Below are 22,544 nucleotides of genomic sequence, written 5' to 3' on the forward strand. Positions count from 1 at the left end.
AATGGTATGAATATTAAGAGAAGTGCTTACTGTGCAGTTTGATAAGTATAGTATACACATTTATCTAGACATCAGCAGATGTTACATGCCTAGGGCTCATGACTACCCCCATTTTAGTTTTCAGTATCAGGGATATATTTCCTCCCATGCAGCGGGCCTCCAGTCCAATTGGAGGGCAGTTGGTTTCCACCATGACAAACATGCCACTATTGCACCCATTGGCTCATTTTGCCTGGCTGGCCAATTATAAGGCTTGCAGTGTCCACTGTTGATTATCTTCACTGGTGTTATCTCTTTCTCCCATTGAACTGCATGTATAATGGCTTCTTCCAGCTTTCTGTCAGCTGGTCTACATGGAGGAGTTTATCAACTCAGTTCCAACAGGATTTCTCAGTGGCCTTGCAGCTCAAATATGTGGAATCTTCAGCAATAGGGTCGTAGCATCTATTCCTGGTGGGAAACCAAGGGCCTCAGCAATGGCCTATGTTTTGTGGCCACCAAGGACCTCCCTGGTGAACAACGCACTGGAAGGTATCCCATCCCTGGCACTGAACATTTTCTAGCAACGATCTACAGCTCCTGAGTGTTCCATTGTCAAAAACCAGAGGATTCCATATGATTTATTTATTTCCCCTTCCTTCCACCTTTCCTTTACTCAATCTCTTCCCCTGACCTCACTTTGGGCCTTTTCACCCCATTAATCTATTCTTCTACTTACATATATACAATTCCAACCTATTATGTACCCTCCTCCCTTCCGTTCTCTTCCCTTTATGTCTTTTTTAGCTTACTGGCCTCTGCTACTGAATTTTTTCCCTCTCACACAGAAGCCCAGTCATCTGTAGCTAGGATCCACATATGAGAGAGAACATGTAGCACTTGGCTTTCTGGGCCTACATTACCTCACTTAGTATAATCCTTTCAAGATCCATCCATTTTCCTGCAAATTTCATAACTTCATTCTTCTTTACCATTGAGTAGAACTCCATTGTATAAATGTGCCATATCTTCATTATCCACTCATCAGTTGAGGGACATCTAGGCTGGTTCCATCTCCCAGCTGTTATGAATTGAGTGGCCATAAACATGATTGAGCCCCTACTTGTAAGGAAATGAGACAAGTCCGTAGGATATATGCCTAGGAGTGCTATAGCTGGGTCACATGGTAGATCAATCTTTAGCTGTTTTAGGAGCCTCCACACTGATTTCCACAGTGGCTGGACCAGACTGCATTCCCACCAACAGTGTAGAAGGGTTCTTCTTTTTCCATATCCTCGCCAGCATTTATGATCATTTGTTTTCCTGATGGTAGCCAATCTGACAGAAGTGAGATGGAATCTCAATGTAGTTTTAATCTGCATTTCCCTGATGACTAGGGATATAGAACATTTTTTTAGATGCTTATATGCCATTCGTATTTCTTCTTTTAAGAACTCTCTGTTTAGCTCCATTGCCCATTTTTTAATTGGCTTGTTTTTTTTTTTTTTAAGAAAGAAGTAGGGGAAATTTTTTATTATAAGGCAAAAGTACATATTCAAGAAGCATATGCAGCATGGGGTTTTGATAATGTCTTAAGGGCAAATTTTAGAGGTGGAAAAGATTATTCATAAATTAAGGCAGCATGAATAATTATAAGAATGGGAAAAATTTCCCCTGAATAAGCCTTAATCTCCCCTTTTCGTATCCTAAATGCAGCTTGGGGATATGTCATTAATCACATAGATGATGCAATTGTGGAAAGCTAATGAAATGGATATGCTATTACAACAAATCAAAAGATAGCTAGCTCAGTCCTGGTGGGAAATTCTGGTCACAGCTGGTTTGGGGTGGTCTTGTGATGATACTGGCTAAGAAAGTACATGATGGCCTCTGCAATAAGCTCTCTGAATGCATCCAATTTAACTACCTTGCAACTTGCCTCTTTCTGTCCCTACCAGCTTCAGTAAGGTCTTCTTAAATTCTCCAGTCCATCTAAGAATAAAATTTACAATAATAAAGGTTCTAGGACAGATTTCTCTAGTTAGTTACATTGCTCTAGACAGACCAGGATGGGGTTCAACCTTCACCAAAATAAAGGGACAATAATGCTTTTCTTAAACCTACCTTCTAGATAAGCAAGCATAAAATTAAATGGTAACATTTTACTAAGGACCGTCATATCAGCTACCCTCAAATTTTGATTGATTGCCACTGCCAGCAGCAGGCCGAGCTGCCAAGGGCCTGGGTTGGTGGTTGGCTGCGAGCGACGTGGAGGCTCAGGGAGCGGTCCAGAGGTGTCCCACAGGTCCTGCTCTGAGCCGGCGGGCACTCCTTGTTTGGTGTTCTTAATGACACTAATTTCTTTAACAATTGCAGATACATCAGTTGTCTTCTTCTCCTTCTCCTTCTTCTTTTTTGATTTTCAAAGTAGGGTCTCACTATAGCCCAGGCTGACCTGGAATTCAGTATGGAGTCTCAGGGTGGCCTCGAACTCATGGCGATGATCCTACCTCTGCCTCCCGAGTGCTGGGATTAAAGGTGTGCACCACCATGCTCGGCTAGCTGTTTTCTTCTTGTCTAGCACTTTAAGAAATATTTTGGGAGCTGGCGGGATGGCTTAGAGGTTAAGGTGTTTGCCTGTAAAGCCAAAGGACCCAGGTTCAATTCCCCAAGGCCCACGTTAGACAGATGCACAAGGGGGCACATGCATCTGGAGTTTGTTTGCAGTGGCTGGAGGCCCTGGTGTGTCCAATCTCAGTCTCTCTCCTACCTCTGCCTCCCAAGGGATTAAAGGTGTGCGCCACCACGCCTGGCTTTTTTTGTTTTTCTCAGTTGCCCTTCCAAAGAGGTGAAATGCAAAGAAGTAACCACCTCTGGAAGACAAGGGAAAGCACCCCATTTCAGCAAACATGCCAGAAGAGCATGAGGGGAGGGGGTCCATGTCTCCAAATCTCCACTAGGAGCATCGAGTACTTGGCTTTTGCAGCCTTTTTAAATTTTTGTTATTCCTTCCCTGGATACTAAAGAGTGCACAGTGAAAAATGTATCATCCTAAATAGCCTTCAAGAGATGTTAGGGAGAGGAAGCAGTATTTAACTCTAACCAAAGAGAGGACAGGTACAGATGGTACCTGAAATGTTGCCTATAGACCCAGCAATCAACACTGGCAGTAGCTCCTTCTGACACGCTTAAGCTCATAGAAAAACTTTCATAAGAGGAATGCTGCTAAAAGGGAAAATTATGACAAAAACATTGAAAGAACTTTTCAAAATGGACCAGACCAAACCGGGCGTGGTGGCACATGCCTTTAATCTCAGCACTTGGGAGGCAGAGGTTGAAAGATCACTATGAGTTCAAGGCCACCCTGAGACTGCATTGTGAATTCCAGGTCAGACTGGACTAGAGTGAGACCATACCTCAAAAATCAAAAAACAAAACAAAATGGACCAGAACATTTGGAAGCAGAACTTAAGCATGATTGAAGTTGTGGCCTCGGAATGTGACTTTTGATTTCATCTGAGAGCATCTAGAATTACTTTGTGCCCAGGGACTGAAGATGGTTTTATTTTGGGGGTGGGAGGGACGAAAGCATTCTTTTTATTGACAATTTTATGCATATATAAAATGTTTACTTTCTCGTGTTCCCCTCCACACACAGCAAATCCATTGAAACGTCTACCGAACTACTCCCTCCTCTACTTTGATCTGTGTGCGACTGCTTAACCCACTGAGTTTAATTAGGGCTGCCTGCAAGAGCGTGGGTGAGGGGTTACTGATCAGAGTAGTGTCACTTACCATTGGTTACACCACTAAGAAAATGGTAAGACCTGTCTTATGGACTGTTTACTTTTTTTCTTACTAAGCATATAGATGACTTTATCTTCTATCGTAGAACGGCCCCATCATACGCACGGGTTCTGTTAATTCCGACAATCTCCTTACAGAGGACTCTCGGTTGCTTTGTACTGCTTGCCAGCGTACGTTCCCAGTCTTCGTAACAACCGCTCCAATCTGCGATTCCGAAACTTCCAAATGCAGTCCTTTTCTTTCTGCAGTGTTTTTGAGTATGGTTTGACGTGTGTAAAACGGTGGGTGTCTCTCCACACAGGCAACCGTTCGTTAATTTCATGAATTTTCCCAGCTATTTTCAAAGCAGAGACAGCATCTTCTTTCGACTCGTACAGGTCGCAAAGCTCCCTTCTGAGCGGTTCCTCGGGAAGCCAGACTCTTACGGCCAAGCCCTCGGCCCTCTGGCCTCACCCGTCACGCCGCGGCCCTGTGGCGGCCGCGGCAAGGAGCACTTCAGCAGCTCCTCGGTGGGCAGCCGCCACCCTCACGCGGCCGCCGAACCCAGGGCGCGGCGCGGGGCCGGCCGCGCGCCGTGATGACGACATCGGCCTGCGGCGGCCCGCGGTCGGGAGGGCTTCCGGCGGCGTCGGGACTGCGGAGCTGCTGTCATGGCGGCCGCTCTGTGGGGCTGCTTCTCCGTCCTGCTGCTGGTGCTGTCGGGCGATGCGCAAAGCTCGGAGGTGCCGGGGGCTGCCGCCGAGGGCCCCGGAGGGGCCGGGGTCGGCACCGGCGATCGTTTCAAGATCGAAGGGCGTGCGGTCGTCCCAGGGGTGAAGCCTCAGGACTGGATCTCGGCGGCCCGAGTGCTCGTGGACGGGGAGGAGCACGTCGGCTTCCTCAAGTGAGCTTCCCGAGGGCGCGGGGCGCGGCGGCGGCTCGCTGGCAGGGTGTCCCCGAGGAGCGCAGTGTCAGCGCCGGCGGGTGCGGCTAACGGTCCACGTTGGGAGACCGGTGGAGGCCGTCCCACTGCCCCTTTCCTGCCCGGTGCCTCAAAGAGAGGGTGGCCGGACAGCCGAGCCCGCCCCCAAGCCAAGGGGCTCTGTTATTTTCAGCCCCATTTTGGTCTCTGTTATTGGGTCGGTCTCTCTAGGGCTCTGGGCATAGGTGGACCCTTATTTGTCTCTTGCTGGACAATGACAATGATGATTTTGCATCTCACCTGGTTACCTTTTGCGTTCATTTCAGTCTTTTGCTAGCTGGTGTTGTGTAGAAAGATGCAAAGCAATTGGGAATTGTCAAAGCCCAAAGGGCTTCCAGTGATGGCAGACTGGAAAGCTAATGTTACTACTTCTAAAATTAATAGGCCCTAAGTTCCCTAATGAAAGCATAGATAATTTTTTTTTTTTTTTTTTTTGGCCTGAGGTTGGGATTATTGTTCTTTTTACACTTGAGTTCGTCGAGGGATTTGCAGTATCACACTTGTCATTTATGTGACTAGGGTTTTTCCAGATTGCTTACACGTGCCTGTCCTTTCTAATTATTAAGAGATATGTGACATTTCTGTTTATATTAAAAGGAGGGACAAGTTTGTTAACATCTAGTTTCCCAGCAGCCTATTTTCAAACGTCTAGAAATGAATTTGGTATTTTAGATCTTTCATTATTAGAGTGTGCAACTAGAAACTGAAAGAAAATATTTAGCAAGGGAAGTTTCTTTGCTAGGTTTGTAGACCAGGAAATGGTATCTCAAAACCATGTATTGGGCTGGAGAGATGGCTTAGCAGTTAAGCACTTGCCTGTGAAGCCTAAGGACCCCGGTTCGAGGCTCAATTCTCCAGGACCCACGTTAGCCAGATGCACAAGGGGGCGTATGCGTCTGGAGTTCGTTTGCAGTGGCTAGAAGCCCTGGCGTGCTCATTCTCTCTATCTATCTACCTCTTTCTCTGTTACTCTCAAATAAATAAAAAAATGAACAAAAAAAAAAATTAAAAAAAAAAAAACCATGTATTTTCAACTGGACATTTACAGTTGGCTTGATTTGGTGTGTTGACACAGGCCTTTAATACCAGCCCTGGGGAGGCAGAGGAAGGAGGATCACCGTGAATTCGAAGCCACCCTGATACTACAGAATGAATTCCAGGCCATCCTGGGTTAGAGTGAGACCCCATCTTAACCCCCTTCCCCACTGCCAAAAAAAAAAAAAAAAAAAAGAGTCTTGAAGATTTGTTAGATCAGTGAAGTGCTTTTGTGGGAAGTTAATAAATACTCATTCTGTAGTCTCAGGGTAGCCTTGAACTCATGGTGATCCTCCTACCTCTGCCTCCCAAGTGCTGGGATTAAAGGTGTGTGCAGCTACGCCCAGCTTTTGCAATCATTATTTCAGTGCTAGCTGGCAAGTAGTAATCTGACTTTAGGGTATTCTTTAGAGCTTACCCTAAGAATGTTTAATGTAAACAACCCCCCCCCCATTGAAGTTTGGAAAATTAGCCATAATTGATCATTTGACATTTTTTTGCAATATAAAACTCTATTGAAAATAACTTATTTTAAAATTATCTTAAAAATTAAAATATTATTTTATATATTATATATTTTTCATAAAGTCATTTACTCATTATATGTTAGCTAGACATAGTGGCACATGACTACAGTTCTAGTTACTTGAAAGATGGAAGTAGGAGGGTCACACCTTCAAGGCCAGACCACAACTTATCTGAGACCCTGTCAAAGAAAGAGAAAAAATACAAAAGAGTGGGAAGGGAGAAAGAAGGGGAGGAGAGGGAAAAGAAAAACAACAAAAATTGAGACTATAGTTCAGTAATAGAACTTATATCTAAGCTCTGGACTCAGTTTTCCCGGTAATGCCAAACAAACAAACAACCATATTAATAATATATTTACTGGGCTGGAGAGATGGCTTAGTGGTTAAGGCATTTGCCTGCAAAGCCAAAGGATCCCTGTTCACTTCTTGAAGGCATAAGCCAGATGAACAAGGGGACGCATGCATCTGGAGTTTGTTTGCAGTGGCTGAAGGCCCTGTTGTGCCCATTCTCTCCCTCTCTCTGCCTCTTTTTCTGTATCAAATAAATAAATAAATAAAATATGTGTTGAAAAATAATATGTTTATTAATGAAAATATAAACAGGAAAATTTTTTTTTTTTTTTGAGGTAGAGTTTCACTCTAGCCCATGCTGACCTGTAATTCACTATGGAGTCTCAGGGTGGCCTTGAACTCATGGTAGTCCTCCTACCTCTGCTTGTTGAGTGCTGGGATTAAAGTGTGCACTACCTGGCCAGGAAGTTGTTTTTTTTTTTTTAATGTATATATTTCTTTTTTTTAAAAAGTTTTATTTTTATGTATTTATTTGAGAGAGGGAGAGAGAGAATGGGTGCACCAGGGCCTCCAGCCACTGCCAATGAACTCCAGATACATGCACCACTTTGTGTATCTGGCTTACATGGGTCCTGGGGAATTGAATTGAGGTCTTTTGGCTTTGCAGGTAAGCACCTTAATCTCTAAGCTATCTTTCCAGCCCCAATGTATATTTTTCTACCTAGTTCAGAGTTGAACTGATTTTTTTTTTTGTTTCTGTCTTTTGTTTTTGTTTTGTTTTTCTCACTCTAGCTCAGGCTGGCCTGGAATTCACTGTGTAGTCTCAGGGTGGCCTTGAACTCATGGTGATCGTCCTGTCTCTGCCTCCCAAGTGCTAGGATTAAAGGCATGTGCCATCACACCTGGCTGAACTAATTTATTTATTTATTTTATTTTTTAATGAGAGAAAGAGAGAGAAAGAATTGGCACCTCCTTATGCATCTGAATTACTGAGGAGTCAAACATGGGTTGTCTTTAACTACTAGGCCAGCTCTCCAGCCCAGGAAGCTTTTTTTGAAAGTTGCTACAGAAAGACAACCCCTTAACATTTTATAGCATTTTCAGCTCTTTTTGAATTATAAGACCTTTAACAGTAAAACATTCATACTGCTATAGCCTGCCATTTTCTTTTTTCCATTTTAACATTTAAAAAAAATTTTTTTGGTTTATTTTTATTTATTTATTTGAAAGTGACAGAGAGAGAAAGAGGCAGATAGAGAGAGAGAGAGAATGGGCGCGCCAGGGCTTCCAGCCACTGAAAACGAACTCCAGACACATGCGCCCCCTTGTGCATCTGGCTAATGTGGGTCCTGGGGAATGGAGCCTCGAACCGGGGTCCTCAGGTGTCACAGGCAAGCACTTAACCGTTAAGCCATCTCTCCAGCCCACATTTTAACATTTTTATACATGTATGTATGTAATGTATTTTGATGTAATTAACCTCTCTTCTCTCCTTCTAATACCCTTCCTCATTAATCTTCATCTTACTTTCATGAATGCATTTTTTTGCCCATTTAGTTAAAATTTATTTTATTTTTATTGTTTATTATTTATTTATTGGTTTTTCGAGGTAGTGTCCCACTCTAGCCCAGGCTGACCTGGAATTCACTATGGAGTCTTTTTTTAAAAATTTTTAAATTTTTACTTATTTATTTGAGAGTGACAGAGAGAGAGAGAGAGAGAGAGAGAGAGAGAGAGAGAGAGAAAATGGGTGCACCAGGGCCTCCAACCACTGCAAACGAACTCCAGATGTGTGTGCCCCTTGTGCATCTGGCTAACGTGGGTTCTGGGGAATCAAGACTTGAACTGGGGTCCTTAGGCTTCACAGGCAAGCGCTTAACGGCTAAGCCATCTCTCCAGCCCTCACTATGGAGTCTTAGGGTAGCCTCGAACTCATGGTGATCCTCCTACCTCTGCCTCCCAAGTTCTGGCATTAAAGGCTTGTGCCACCACACCCGGCTCAAGTTGAAATATTTTTATTTGTAAGCAGAGAGAGAAGAAGATGAGTAAGCCAGTGAGAGAGAATGAGAATGGGTACACCAGGGTCTCTCTCTCTCTTTTTTTTAATGATTTTTATGTTTTATTTATTAGAGACAGTAGAGTAAGAGAGAGAATGGGCATGCCAGGGCCTCTAGCCACTGCAAACAAACTCCAGATGCATGTGCCACTGGCTTATGTAGGGCCTGGAGAATCAAACCTGGATCCTTAGGCTTTGCAGGCATGTGCCTTAATCGCCAAGCCATCTCTCCAGTCCCACTAGGGTCTCTTGCTATTGCATACCAATTCCAGATGCATGTGCAACTTTGTACACCTGGCTTTATGTGGGTATTTGGGAATTGAAGTAAGGCTGGCAGGCTTGGAAAGCAAGTGCCTTTAACAGCTGAGCCATCCCCTCCCCCATCCCTCCATTGAGTTAAATTTAGGTTGCTTGCATGATCTTGAGTAGAAAGTTGTCTACTGTGGAATGGGCAACTTACCAGTGGTATGCCACTGATGAAACTGACTACCCTCCTCCCCCTGCAACTATTAGCTGCCCTTAGCTACTCTGGGAGGCATAAGGTCTCAGGTACCCTTCCCTCACTGATGATGAAATACTGACAGGTTCAGTCTTGTGCAGGAAGCCATAGCTGATCTGAATTCATGAATGTAATAGGCACATTGTATCCAGAAGACAGTGTTTCACTGTCCTCTCCTCTTCCAGCTCTCATGTTTTTTCTGACCCCTCTTCTTTGAGGTTCCCTGAGCCTTCGAAGGGGTGATTTAGATGTAGTGTTTTAGGCTGAACTTTGTCAGAAATCCCCAGGTTTAAGTTTTCTAATTGGAGGAGAGGGACCAAAGAGAATCATTTTGGAAGAAATGTGGGAAAGATACCAACTACGTGACAGGATGCAGCTTTTGGGATCTTTAGAACATTAGATGTTAGAAATGTCTTAGTTTAAGTACATATTTTTCTTCTTTTTTTTCTGAGGTCGGGTCTCACTGTAGCTCAGGATGAGCGGAAATTCACTATGGAATCTCAGGGTGCCCTTGAACTCACAGCGGTCCTCCTACCACTGCCTCTCAAGTGCTGAATTAAAGGCATGCGCCACCACACTCAGCTTTTTTTTGTTTTTTCGAGGTAGGGTCTCACTGTAGCCCAGGCTGACCTGGAATTCACTCTGTATTAGTCTCAGGTTGGCCTCAAACTCATGGTGATCCTCCTACCTCTGCCTCTCAAGTGCTGGGATTAAAGGTGTGCGCCACCATTCCCGGCAAGTACATATTTTTCTTAATACCTCCCTTACTGAAGCATGGTGATTGTGGGAGCTGCCAGTTGTGGTTTACAGGTTATAAGTACCAAGGTTGGTGGAATTCCTGAAGTACTTCTGAAAAGACTTAGTATTTTATGTGAGCCTTTAGTAAAATCTTTGTGTGAAAGCTATTTCCAAGTGAAGTTGGGGACATTGCCAGCTCCAGAAAATATTCATGATACAGTAAAGACTTTCTACACCTGGAGGAATATGGCGGAGAGAACTGAAAAAGTATATGAGTGTGTGGTAAAGGAAACTGTGTTCCCAATTCGGAAGAGACTTAACCAGCTGATCTCTCATTGCAGCTCAGTTACAGCCTACACTTTTGCCTTGTTGGCGGTATTCAACTATCTCTTCCTCACTTTTCTGGGATGGAAGACTCCAGATTCTGTTATTGATATTGCAGTAGATGCTACTGGACCAAGGGGGCCCTGGACTGATCAACATCCTCACAATAAATGGGAGTGTGAGAATAATAATGTATCAGAAAGCATATAGAGGGGCTGGAGGGATGGCTTAGTGGTTAAGGCATTTGCCTGTAAAGCCAAAGGACCCAGGTTCGATTCCCCAGGACCCATGTTAGCCAGATGCACAAGAGGGTGCAAGCATCTGGAATTCGTTTGCAGTGGTTGGAAGCCCTGGTGTGCCCATTCTCTCTCTGTCTCTCCCTCTTTCTCTGTCAAATAAATAAATACAAATAAAATAAATAAATAAAGCATATAGAGGAAAGCCTGGGTTGTAAAGTTTTAACTTGTAATAGTTCTATTAACATGGTTGGAAATAACCTTGCTTTTTATTTTGGACTTTGAAAGTTAATTTAGTAAATTATGCTACCCCTGTGTCATTCATAGAGGTTTTATTTTGAAGAAAGACTGAACAAAACTTCCATAATTCCTGAGTGTAGAAACTCCTTGCAGTTCTTTTAAAATGTAGGAGAGAATGGTTAACCACTCAGGTATGATTTTCAGATTACTGAAATCCCTCTAGCAGACATGCTTTAACATTATATTTTGGGAGCTTTGGGTGCTAAATGTTTCTGGTTATTTTTCAGCTAGTCTTTAATTCTATACCATTAGTTAGACATTTATTAAATGTTTACAGGTTTTCTTTAGGGAGGTAGACCAATCATGTCAATGATTCTAATTGTGTTCATATCTCTTTAACTGGGCATTGAAGCCATGCTTTGGAACATTATCTATCCAGTAAGTATTAATATGTGATTGATCATCAGTTTTCTTAGAAGATGGTCCATTAGTTACAAGCATGTTTAGTGCACTTGCTATGTAGAAAAGCTTGAACCAGATGCTTCTTGTTCTTGAGAACCAGTTGACATAAAGTGGTTACATAACCAACATGCTAAGAAATATTCTAGTTAGTTAATGGTGGGAAAACATCGTCAGCATAGTCCAGTTACTTAAATCCTGTTGTATGCATACTCCTGGGTAGGACCTTCATCTTCCATTGTATATACGAAGAGAGTTAATAGGCTTTTTCAATTCTCAGGACCGATCACTGTTGATAAGTCCAGACAAACCCTCCACAGTTGTAGTGCATACTTTAGCCCTCTCTAAATGCCTTCATGTTTCCTGAGCAGAATGTATGAGGTGTGCCATTCCCAAACCAGCTGCTACCCTGTCCTTTTGATATATCACTACCTTTCACTGTGGCCTAGCTGATGTCTGATAAGTATTGTCAGTGTACATAAAGGCTTTACTCCAGAAGGGCTTATTTACGATAAATCAAGTCAGTCTGAAAATTTTAGGAACATGGTCTCTGTGGGTAGATTTTGTTAACTGTAATCATTGTTTCCCAGGCCCAGGGGTGGTATTATCCATGTAATATGTATTATTAACCCTTTGAAGTCTTTACAAGAAGCTTTTTTAAAAAATATTTTTTATTCATTTTTATTTATTTGAGAGTGACACACAGAGAGAAAAAGAGGAAGAGAGAGATAGAGAGAGAGAGAGAGAGAGAGAATGGGTGCACCAGGGCCTCCAGCCACTGCAACTGACGCGTGCACCCCCTTGTACATCTGGCTAATGTAGGTCCTGGGGAATCGAGCTTCGAACCAGGGTCCTTACGCTTCACAGGCAAGTGCTTAACCGCTAAGCCATCTCTCCAGCCCAAGAAGTTTTTGAGAAAAGAATTGAAATTGGAAAGTGGGGCACTTATGGGTACACAGCATTCTGTCAGTATATGATTCTGTACAGGATTTTAAAAAATGATAATATTTACAAAAACAATTTCTTTTCAAAAGTATCTTAATATGCCTTGTACCTGATTGCCACTGTTATATAAAAGAGATACATTTGTGTTTTGTTTGTATAGTAAACACAAAATAGTAATACAAAATAGTAAATACAAAAGAGTAATTTTTTTGGGGGGGGGGAGGGTAGGGTCTGCTCTAGCCCAAGCTGACCTGGAATTCACTTTGTAGTCCCAGGGTGGCCTAGAACTCATGGCAGTCCTCCTACCTCTGCCTTCTGAGTGCTGGGATTAAAGGCATGTGCCACCACACCCAGCTCTATTTATTTGTATTTGCTCTTTATTTTAATTTTATTTACTTATTGGAGAGAAAAAAATGGGCATGCTCGGGCCTCTAGCCACTACAAACAATCTCCAGATGCATGTGCCACCATGTGCATCTGGCTTACATGGGTTCTGGTGAGTTGAACCTGGGTCCTTAGGCTTTGCAGGCAAGTGCCTTAACTGCTAAGCCATCTCTCCAGCCCTGTCATATATATATATATATATATATATATATATATATATATATATATATATATATTTTTTTTTTTTTTTTTTTTTTTTTTTTTTGCTGTCTCAGTGTTGCAGTCCATTTCACATTGCTGGTAGAAATCACCCAACCAAGAGCAGCTTCTGGGAAAAAGAGGTTTATTTTGGCTTACAGGCTTGAGGGAAAGCTCCACGATGGCAGGGGAAAACGATGGCATGAGCAGAGGGTGGACATCACCCCCTGGCCAACATAAGGTAGACCATAGCAATAGGAGAGTGTGCCAAACACTGGCATGGGGAAACTGGCTATAAAGCCCATAAGCCCGCCCCCCAAAATACACTCCCTCCAGGAGGCATTAATTCCCAAATATCCATCAGCTGGGGAGCTAGCATTCCCAACACCTATGTTTATGGGGAACACCTGAATCAAACCACCACACTCAATAATGTAATGTGGTTGGTGTTTCAGTCCTTCCATTTTACAGATACATAAGACTGCTTTTACAAGGGAAATTATATTAGAGCTATTAAAAATATTCCATAACAAAGTAAATTATGTACACCAGAGTCTCACACAAAACAGTAGTAAAGCAACTTCCTGTAAGGTGGTGGCATAGAAGCCACACCAAAGTAGCCTATGTAGGGAAATGAGCAGAAAAACAGTAAAATACACTCTTCTGCCAAAAAGTGAAGGTGTATAAGTTATTATCAACCATGGCAGAGAAGGAGGAGTGACTAAGATCTTACAGACAGGAAGAAACTGGCCAGAATTGTGTTGAGGAACCAGTGGCCCCAGTTCATGCCTGCCTGGCCAGTGCAGAGCTGCCGAAGCAGAACCAGGGAGGGGATTTTCTACTGACATCAGCCTCCTTGAAAAGTCAAGAAACCTGAAGGAGAAGACAGCAGGGGCCAGCCAACCAGCTCTGGTACAATTCCAGGCATCTTGCACTGTCCCACATCTCCCAACCATCAAGAACTCATTCGCCCCTGACCAGCATGACATCCACCACAGCCAATCAGAACACTAGATTCACAGCTCAACAGAGAATGATTGAGGTGGGCACTCAGCATTAGTGAAATTGGAATCCATCCCAAAAGGTAACAAACAGGGACTACTCACACACAGCCAGGTATATAGGCCTGCACTGGAAGAGCTAATCTCTCTTTTCATGTCAAGGCAGGTTATGTGTTATATATTCTTTGTTGGGTTTACTATTCTTAAATAAGCTGTATTTTGGTGTTGACTATTTTTGCCTTTTATGTTTCCTGATTTTTAAGGCATTTATCTTTTTCTTCTGTCATTATTGGGTGCAGGGTCTGACTTCCCCAGGCTGATCTGGAAGCCATTTTAGCCCAGAAATCCCAACCTCCCAGTTGACAGGAATAAGGGTGTGGGACAGCACACCCCCTTAGGGACTTTGGCTTTATAAGATTTTTTTTTTTTAATCCCCAATACTGCATAAATACTCTGTGCCTGTTTGGATTGAATGTGTATGCCCTCAGTTGAATTTGAAAATTTACCAGTAAAGGTGGCTCACAGGGATAGCCGGCAGGGTGGGGCTGGGCAGGAGTCATAGGTCACCATAGGGGTCGAAAGGACCCTTGGTCCGACCCAGGGTGCTGGTGGGCCTGAGGAGGTCAGAGGTCAGAGTTCGGTAGGGCTCTGGGATGTCTGGGGCCAGCAGTCAATGGGCTACATATGGGCTTACCCTGGCTACGGGCCGTGTGCCCCAGCCCTCCAGCTTCCTGCTTTTCCTCCATGGCTGGGAATGAGGCATCACCAGCACTGACCTCAAATCAGGACAGAAAAGTCTGGTGGCTGGGTCTGGGTGGAGACGCAGCATCCCCCCAGGAGGCTCAGGGGTGGTGAGAGTGAGGAATGACCATGTACACTACCCAAGCGCAAAATTGTGCTGCTCATGGCCTACTCTGGCAAGGGCTACCATGGCATGCAGTGGAATGTGGGGTCCTCGCAGTTTAGGACAATTGAAGATGACTTAGTGTCTGCCCTCGTCTGGGCAGGCTGTATCCTTGAAAACCATGGCAGACATGAGAAAGATGTCCTTCCAGCAGTGTGCCCAGACAGACAAGCTGCCATGGATGGGAAAGACAAAGAAAATCTAGTACTCAAGACCCTAAAATCTTATAGTGAGAGGGACACACACACACACACACACATACACACACACACAGAAAGTGGACACACCAGTGCCTCCAGCCACTGCACACAAACTCCAGACACATGCGCCACTATATGCATCTGACCAGGGTCCTTTGGCTTTGCAGGGTGTGTCTGCAGCTGGCCAGGTAGTGTCCCTTAAGGTGTGGCTGATTGACAACTTGCTGAACAAGATCAACAGCCACCTTCCATCCCATATTTGGATTCTGGGACGGAAGAGGGTCACAGGTGGGTTCAACTCTAAGAACAAGTGTGATACTAAAACCTACTGCTACATGTTGCCCACCTTTGCTTTTGCCCACAAAGACAGAGATGTGCAGGATGAGTGCTAACACCTAAGCAAGGCTACCCTGCAGCAAACAACTGGCTCTTGTCCTGCTACAAGGGCACCCATAACTTCCACAACTTTACTTCACAGAAGGGGCTACGGGAGCCCATTGCACGGCGCTACATCCTGGAAATGTACTGTGAGGAGCCCTTTGAACGTGAGGGTCTGGAGTTTGCTGTGATCAAGGTGAAGGGCCAGAGTTTCATGATGTACCAGATCAGGAAGATGGTTGGCCTGGTGGTGGCCATTGTAAAGGGGTATGCCCCTAAAAGTGTGCTGGAGTGCAGCTGGTGCGAAGAGAAGGTGGATATACCAAAGGCTCCAGGGCTTGGTCTTGTCTTGGAGAGGGTGCACTTTGAGAAGTACAACCAGCACTTTGGCAATGATGGGCTACACAAGCCCTTGGACTGGGCACAGGAGGAGGGGAAAGTAGCAGCTTTCAAGGGGCAGCACATTTACCCCACCATTGTTAGCACTGAGCTTGACAAGCTGTCTATGGCCCAGTGGCTAAGCACCTTGCCTATCCTGACTTCAATGCCACTGTGCTAATGGCATGCAGCCCAAGTGCCAAGGTAGGACACAGTCATGAAGTAATGGCCTGCAGTGTGTACTGTGTGCATGCATATGCATGCTAAAGCTGGGCAGGATGCATGCTTTTCTTCAGTTCCAGTGTATAGCAATAAAGCTGATGCCCAGAAAAAAAAAATTTTTTTTACCAGTAATTTGTTCCATCCAGTGTGCCAGATTACTTGAATAGCAGGCCAACTCAACACCTAGGGTCACTTCTACTGTTTTCTTGGTATATAAGAGCTACACTTGACACCTTTAACTCTTACCCTGAAGATATATAAAAATGGATTTACACAGCTAAGAATACAGCAATTAGAAAACACAAGAATCAAACTCAAAAATGCAAAAATCTGTACATTATAATACAAGAAACACAAAAAAAATCAAGACAATACAATCCCACCAAAAACTATAAATCCATCAGAAATGTTCCCCAGTGAGACTGCTTTAGGTGAAATGGTTGACAAAGATTTAAAAAACAAAAACCAGATTATGTTCAATAAATCAAAGAACAACACCAACTCTTGAAGGAGAACACAAGAAACCAACTTAATGAAATAAGGTGGTCAATACAAGACATGAATAAGGAAATAGATATAATGAAAAATACCAATCAGAAATACTAGAAATGAAAAACTGAGTAAGTCAAATAGAAAAGTCTACAGAAACTCTCACCACTAGCATGGATCAAAGAGAGGACAGACTATCTAAACTAGAAGACCAGATGGCAGATCTAATCAATGCAACAAAGAAAAACTAATAGGCATGAATGAGAATTTCAAGACATTCATGGCACTATGAAGAGCTCAAACATAAGAATTCAGGGCATAGTAGGAGAAGAATTTCATTCCAAAGGCATAGCAGGTATTTTCAACAAAATCATAGAAGAAAACTTCCCTCAAGTAGGGAAAGTGATGCCGGTGCAGATACAGGAAGCCTTTAGATTTCCAGACAGACAATACCAGGAAGGAACTTCTCAATGTCATAATTAAACTACAAAGCACACAACCCAAAATCTATTGAAAGCAGTTAGAGAGAAAAATCAAGTCACATACAAAGGCAAGCTCATCAGGCTAACAGCAGATTACTGAACACAAACTTTAAAAGCCAAAAAGGCTTGGAATGATGTATCCCAAGTTCTGAAAGATAACAACTGTCAACCAAGATTACTTTATTCTGCAAAGCCATCTATTCAAATAGAAGGAAAATAAGGACATTCCACAAGAGAAACAGGCTAAAGGAATATGGGAACACTAAACCAGCTCTACAGAATATAATTGAAAGGATCCTCCGTGCTGAAGAGAAAGAAATGCACATACATAAGGAAACATACTGAAATAATAAACCATATTCAAATAATACTTAATATAAGATAGTAAAGGAAAAACCAGAACTACAAAACAAGAAGAATGGCAAATATAAATACATACCTTTCAATAGTAACTCAATATCAACGGCCTCAGTGTCCCAACCAAAAGACAGGTTTGCAGACTGGGTTAAAAAGCAGGATCCTTCTCTTTGTTGCTTCCCAAATCCCACCTTTCTACAAAAGACAGACACTATCTTAGGATGAAAGTTTGGAAAATGATATTTCAAGCAATGGGCCTAGCAAACAAGCATTTGTCACTATCCTTATGTCTGACAGGATAAACTTCAAACCAACATTAGTTAGGAGAGATAAAGTGTCACTTTGTACTGATTAAAGCAACACTCCAAATGGAGGACATTAGTCCTAAATATGTATGCATCTAATAGGAAGGTTCCTACTTTCATTAAACAAACACTATTAAATTAAGGTCACCGATAATACCAAAATAGTTGTTAAAAAGGTGATTTCAACACCCCACTCTCATTGACAGGTCATCCTGGCAAAAAAGAAACAGCAAAGCATCTGGATTAAATGAGGTCATAGAACAAATTTACCTGTCAAATTATCTACAGAACATTTTGCCCAAATACTGCAGAATACACATTCTTTTTGGCAGCATATGGAACATTCTCTAAAATAGACCATATGTTAGGAGACAAAGCAAACTTAACAAATACAAGAAAACTCAAATAACTCCTTGCTGTCTGTCTGATCACAAAGGGACTAAATTACAAATCAACAGCAAGAAAAGTTGTAGAGCATGTACAAAATCATGGAAACTAAATAGTACACTACTAAATGATGAATGGATCACTGAAGAAATAAAGAAGGAAATAAAAATCATAGAATAAAATGACAATGAGAACACAGCATATCAAAACATTTGGGACACAAGCAGTCCTAAGAGGGAAATATATAGCTTTAAGTATATTAACAAATTAGAAAGGTTGCAAGTAAGTAACTTAATGCTTCACATTAAGGCCAAGGATAAAGAACAGGCAAACCAAACTCAGTAGATGGGAAGAAATAATAAAGATTAATGAAATAGATACCAAGGAAAAAATATGAATAATCAATGATACAGAGTTTGAACTTTGAAAAGATAAACAAGATTGAGAAACCCTTAGCAAATGTGACCAAAACAAAAAGAAAGGAAGAAGAGAAACAAATTAATAAAGTTAGAGATGAAAAGGGCACCATTGTACCAAAGAAATTCAGAAAAACATGAGGTCATACTTTAAGAACATATACTCCACGAAGTTTGAAAATGTGATAGAAATGGATGATTTCCTTAATTTATATGACCTACCATAATTAACCATTTAAATAGGCCTATAACAATTACAAAAATCCAAGCAGTTGTAAAAAATAATTTCCTGACAAAAAAAGTCTGGGTCCAAATGGATTCACTGGTGAATTTTACCTGACCTTCACAGAAGTACTAATACCAATGCTTCTCAAACTTTTCCATAGACTAGAAAAGGAGGTAATTCTACTGAACTTCTATGAAGCCAGCATCACCTGATACCAAATCCAAACAAAGACAGATCAAGAAAAGAAAATTACAGACCAATCTCCCTAATGAACATACATGCAAAAATTCACAACAAGCCGGGCGTGGAAGCACACACCTTTAATTCCAGCACTCGAGAGGCAGTGGTAAGATCGCTGTGAGTTCAAGGCCACCCTGAGACTACAGAGTGAATTTCTGGTCAGCCTGAGCTAGAGAGAAACCCTTCCTTGAAAAACAAAAAGTAAAAATAAAAAAGAAATTCTTGTGGTGGTTTGACTCAGGTGTCCCCCATAAACTTAGGTGCTCTGAATGCTAGGTTCCCAGCTGATGGATATTTGGAAATTAGTGTCTCCTGGAGGGAGTGTATTGTTGGGGGCGGGCTTATGGGCTTTATAGCCAGTTTCCCCATGCCAGTGTTTGGCGCACTCTCCTGTTGCTATGGTCCACCTTATGTTGGCCAGGGGGTGATGTCCACCCTCTACTCATTTCATTGTTTTCCCTGCCATTATGGAGCTTCCCCTTGAGCCTGTAAGCCAAAATAAACCTGTTTTTCCCAGAAGCTGCTCTTACTTGGGTGATTTCTACCAGCAATGCAAACTGGACTGCAACAGTAAAGTGGTACCGAGGAGTGGGATTGCTGCTAGATACCTGACTGTGTGGCTTTGGCCCTTTGGAGCTGATTTTCAAGAGGAATGTGGGAGAATTTGAAACCTTGGCCTAAGAGATGCCTTGCAGTGCTGTAAGTACAGCTTGATGGACTATTCTGGTCTGAGCTGAAAGACCTGAATGCAGTAAGAACTATGGACTGTGAGGTTTGGCTTATGAGTGTGAGAAAGAGCTTTGCTTGGACTGGGCTAGCAGTTTGTGTGAGAAGCTTGCTCTTATGCCTGTGTCCTGAGAAGTTGTGCAGGGTTGCTTTGCATAGAAATGAACTGGTATGACCAGAGGGATATGGCACAGAAAGAAAAATCTTTGGGTGAACTGTTGCCCATTCAGCTGCAATTAAGAGATTACAACCTTTGAGACTGGGCTAGCTGACCTGCACTGGGGCAACAGGAAGAATGTAGACTCTTTTGAAGGGGCCTGAGTGCTCAAGGAGTGTCCTGTTCTTCAAAGTCTGCTTTATTCCCCCCTGGATTAACCAATTGGCACCCTACCTGGTATCATGGAGTATGCTGGAAAGAGGGTCATTGAGTTTGCAACATGGTCTTATGTTTTGGAAATGGCCATGGGCAGTGTGAAGCGGGTTTGCTGGTTGCTTGCATAGAGACCTCATGGGGCCATGAGGATGAACCGTGGCTTGTAATGGAGACCCAGTGGAGATGCTGAGACTATGAGATGGCTGCCAAGGAGAGCTGCCAGCACTGATGAAGTTTCCCAGAACTGTGAATATCCCTAGCTGGAGGGTGTAATTGGAACTCCAGAGAATTCATGCTGGTTAGAATTATCAGACTTGAAGATTTGTCACTGGCTAGAGTTGCTGGACTTGAAGCTACAGAGTTCGATGTGTGCCCTGGTTGGTTTAAATCTTATTGGTTGAATATTTCTTATGCTCAACGCCATAATTTGCAATGTGAATGTTTATTCTGTGCCATTATGGGTATTTTGAGGTTTTTTTTTTGGTATTACAGCTCAGTTAAAAGACCTTGGACTATGGGGATGTTTGAACATCATTGGAATTGATAAAAAAAAAAAAAAAAAAAACAACTATGGGGACTTTTAAAGTTGCACTGAATGCATGGCATTTAAAATCATGTATGTTCATCAATTGATGGGGGCCAGCGTTGGAATGTGGTGGTTTGATTTATTTGTCCCCCATAAACTTAAGTGCTCTGAATGCTAGGTTCCCAGCTGATGGATATTTGGGAATTAATGTCTCCAGGAGGGAGTGTATTGTTGGGGGCAGGCTTCTGGGCCAGTTTCCCTATGTCAGTGTTTGGCACACTCTCCTGTTGCTATTGTCCACCTTATGTTGGCCAGGGGGTGATGGCTACCCTCTGCTCATTTCATTGTTTTCCCTGCCATCATGGAGCTTCCCCTCAAGCCTGTAAGCCATAATAAACCTCTTTTTTCCCAGAAGCTGCTCTTAGTTTGGTGATTTCTACCAGCAATGCGAACCGGACTGCACCAACTCTCAACAAGATATTGACAAACAATATAAGAATATATCAAAAAGATTATTCACCCCAACCAAGTAGGCTTTATCCAAGAAATGCAGGGATGGCTCAATATACGCAGATCGATAAATGTGATACATTATATAAATGGACTGAAGGACTAAAATCACATCATCAACTCAGTAATGCAGGTAAGACTTTTGAGAAAATCCAACATCCTTTCATGATAAAAGCCCTACAGAGACTGGGAACAGAAGGTGCATATCTAAACATAATAAAGGCTATTTATGACAAACCTAGAGCCAACATAATAGTAATGGGGGAAAACTTGAAGCTTTTTCACTAATATTAGGAATAAGACAAGGTGTCCACTGTCCTCACTTTCATTTAATAATGTACTTTAAGTCTTAGCTATAGCAATAAGGCAAGAGACACACGTAAAAGGGACACAAATTGCTAAGGAAAAGATCAAGTTATCATTATTTGGAGATGATATGATTCTATACATAAAGGACCCTAATGATTCTACCAGCAAACTGTTTGAACTGAGGAACACTTTTAGCAATGTAGCAGGATACAAAATAAACTCACAGAAATCAGTAGCCTTCTTACATACTAACAACAAACATGCTGAAGATGAAATCAGGGAATTACTCCCATTCACATTTGCCTCAAAAAAAGTAAATAAATAAAGTAACTTAAACCTAACTAAGGAAGTGAAGGATCTCTATAATGAAACCTTTCTCAAGAGAGAAATTGTAGAAGACACTAGAAAGTGGAAACACATCCCATGTTCTTGGATTGAAGAAATCAATATTTTGAAAGTGTCAATCTTACCAAAGGTAATCTACACATGTAATGCAATCCCCATCAAAATTCCAATGGCATTTTTCATGGAAATAGAAAAGCAATCCTAAAATTCATTTGGAAGCACAAAAGTCTTCAGTATCTAAAACAAGTTTGAGCAACAAAATTAAGGCTGGTGATATCACCATACCTGATTTTAACCTATATTACAGAGCTATAATAACAAAAACTGCATGGTACTGGCACCAAAAAAGACATGTAGGTCAGTGGAACAGAATAGAAAACCCAGATGTCAGCCCAGGTAGCTATAGCCTCCTGATCTTTGAGAAAAATGCCAAAATGCTCATTGGAGAAAATACAGCCTTTTCAACAAATGGTGCTAGGGAAACTGGATATCTATATGCAGAAGGATGAAAATAGATAGGCCATAGGCTTACTTACTGTTGATGGTTTTTGTCCTCCAAAAGGCTACATAGCTCTTTCCAGCATCATGATAGCTAGTCAACAGAGAGGAGGCTTCCAGTTCAGTTAGCTTGATTCTCAGTGTCCTGAAACCTAAGCATATGGTACTGTCTATTTCTCATAGGCAACCAAGAACTTTGACAATAGCCTGTAATGTTTTGGGGGCATGAGGAGCCTACCTGGCCAACAAGTCACTGGAAAGTATTTTATCCCTGGCCCTGAAATTTTTCTGTGATAGCCTGTGGCTTTTGGACATAGCATTTAGGTCCCCACAGAGTTGTTTTCTCCTGATTAAAAAAAATACTTTTATTAATTATAGACATACTTAGTATATAAGTAATACATGTTGGTACCATTCTTTCACTCATCTCTGCCCCTTTTCCAAAAGTGCCCTCCTCATTGAGGATGCAGGTCAGCCCCATGGGGATTGTAGGTCATGCTTTGTGGGAACAGAAGTCAGTGATGGGGGAGAGGCAATGCCTCTGTGCATAATGTTCCACCTTGTGGCTCTAACAATCTTTCTGTCTCCTCTTC

General features: G+C 42.4%; 1 protein-coding gene and 2 pseudogenes across 1 annotated transcript in view; all 3 read left to right on the forward strand.

Annotated features, from left to right (window-relative positions):
* The first annotated feature begins 4,422 nt into the window (after positions 1 to 4,422).
* Positions 4,423 to 22,544, forward strand: part of Emc7 (ER membrane protein complex subunit 7) — a 63,090-nt gene continuing 44,968 nt past the window's right edge. Inside the window, exon 1 of the mRNA XM_004669713.3 lies at positions 4,423 to 4,669. Coding sequence (XP_004669770.1) covers positions 4,437 to 4,669 — 233 coding nt within the window. The 5' untranslated portion in view covers positions 4,423 to 4,436. The remainder of the gene's footprint in view (positions 4,670 to 22,544) is intronic.
* Positions 9,104 to 10,427, forward strand: LOC105944852 (annotated as a pseudogene).
* LOC105944853 lies at positions 14,425 to 22,164 on the forward strand (annotated as a pseudogene).

Source organism: Jaculus jaculus, chromosome 8 (assembly GCF_020740685.1).
Source record: "Jaculus jaculus isolate mJacJac1 chromosome 8, mJacJac1.mat.Y.cur, whole genome shotgun sequence".
NCBI lineage: Eukaryota > Metazoa > Chordata > Mammalia > Rodentia > Dipodidae > Jaculus > Jaculus jaculus.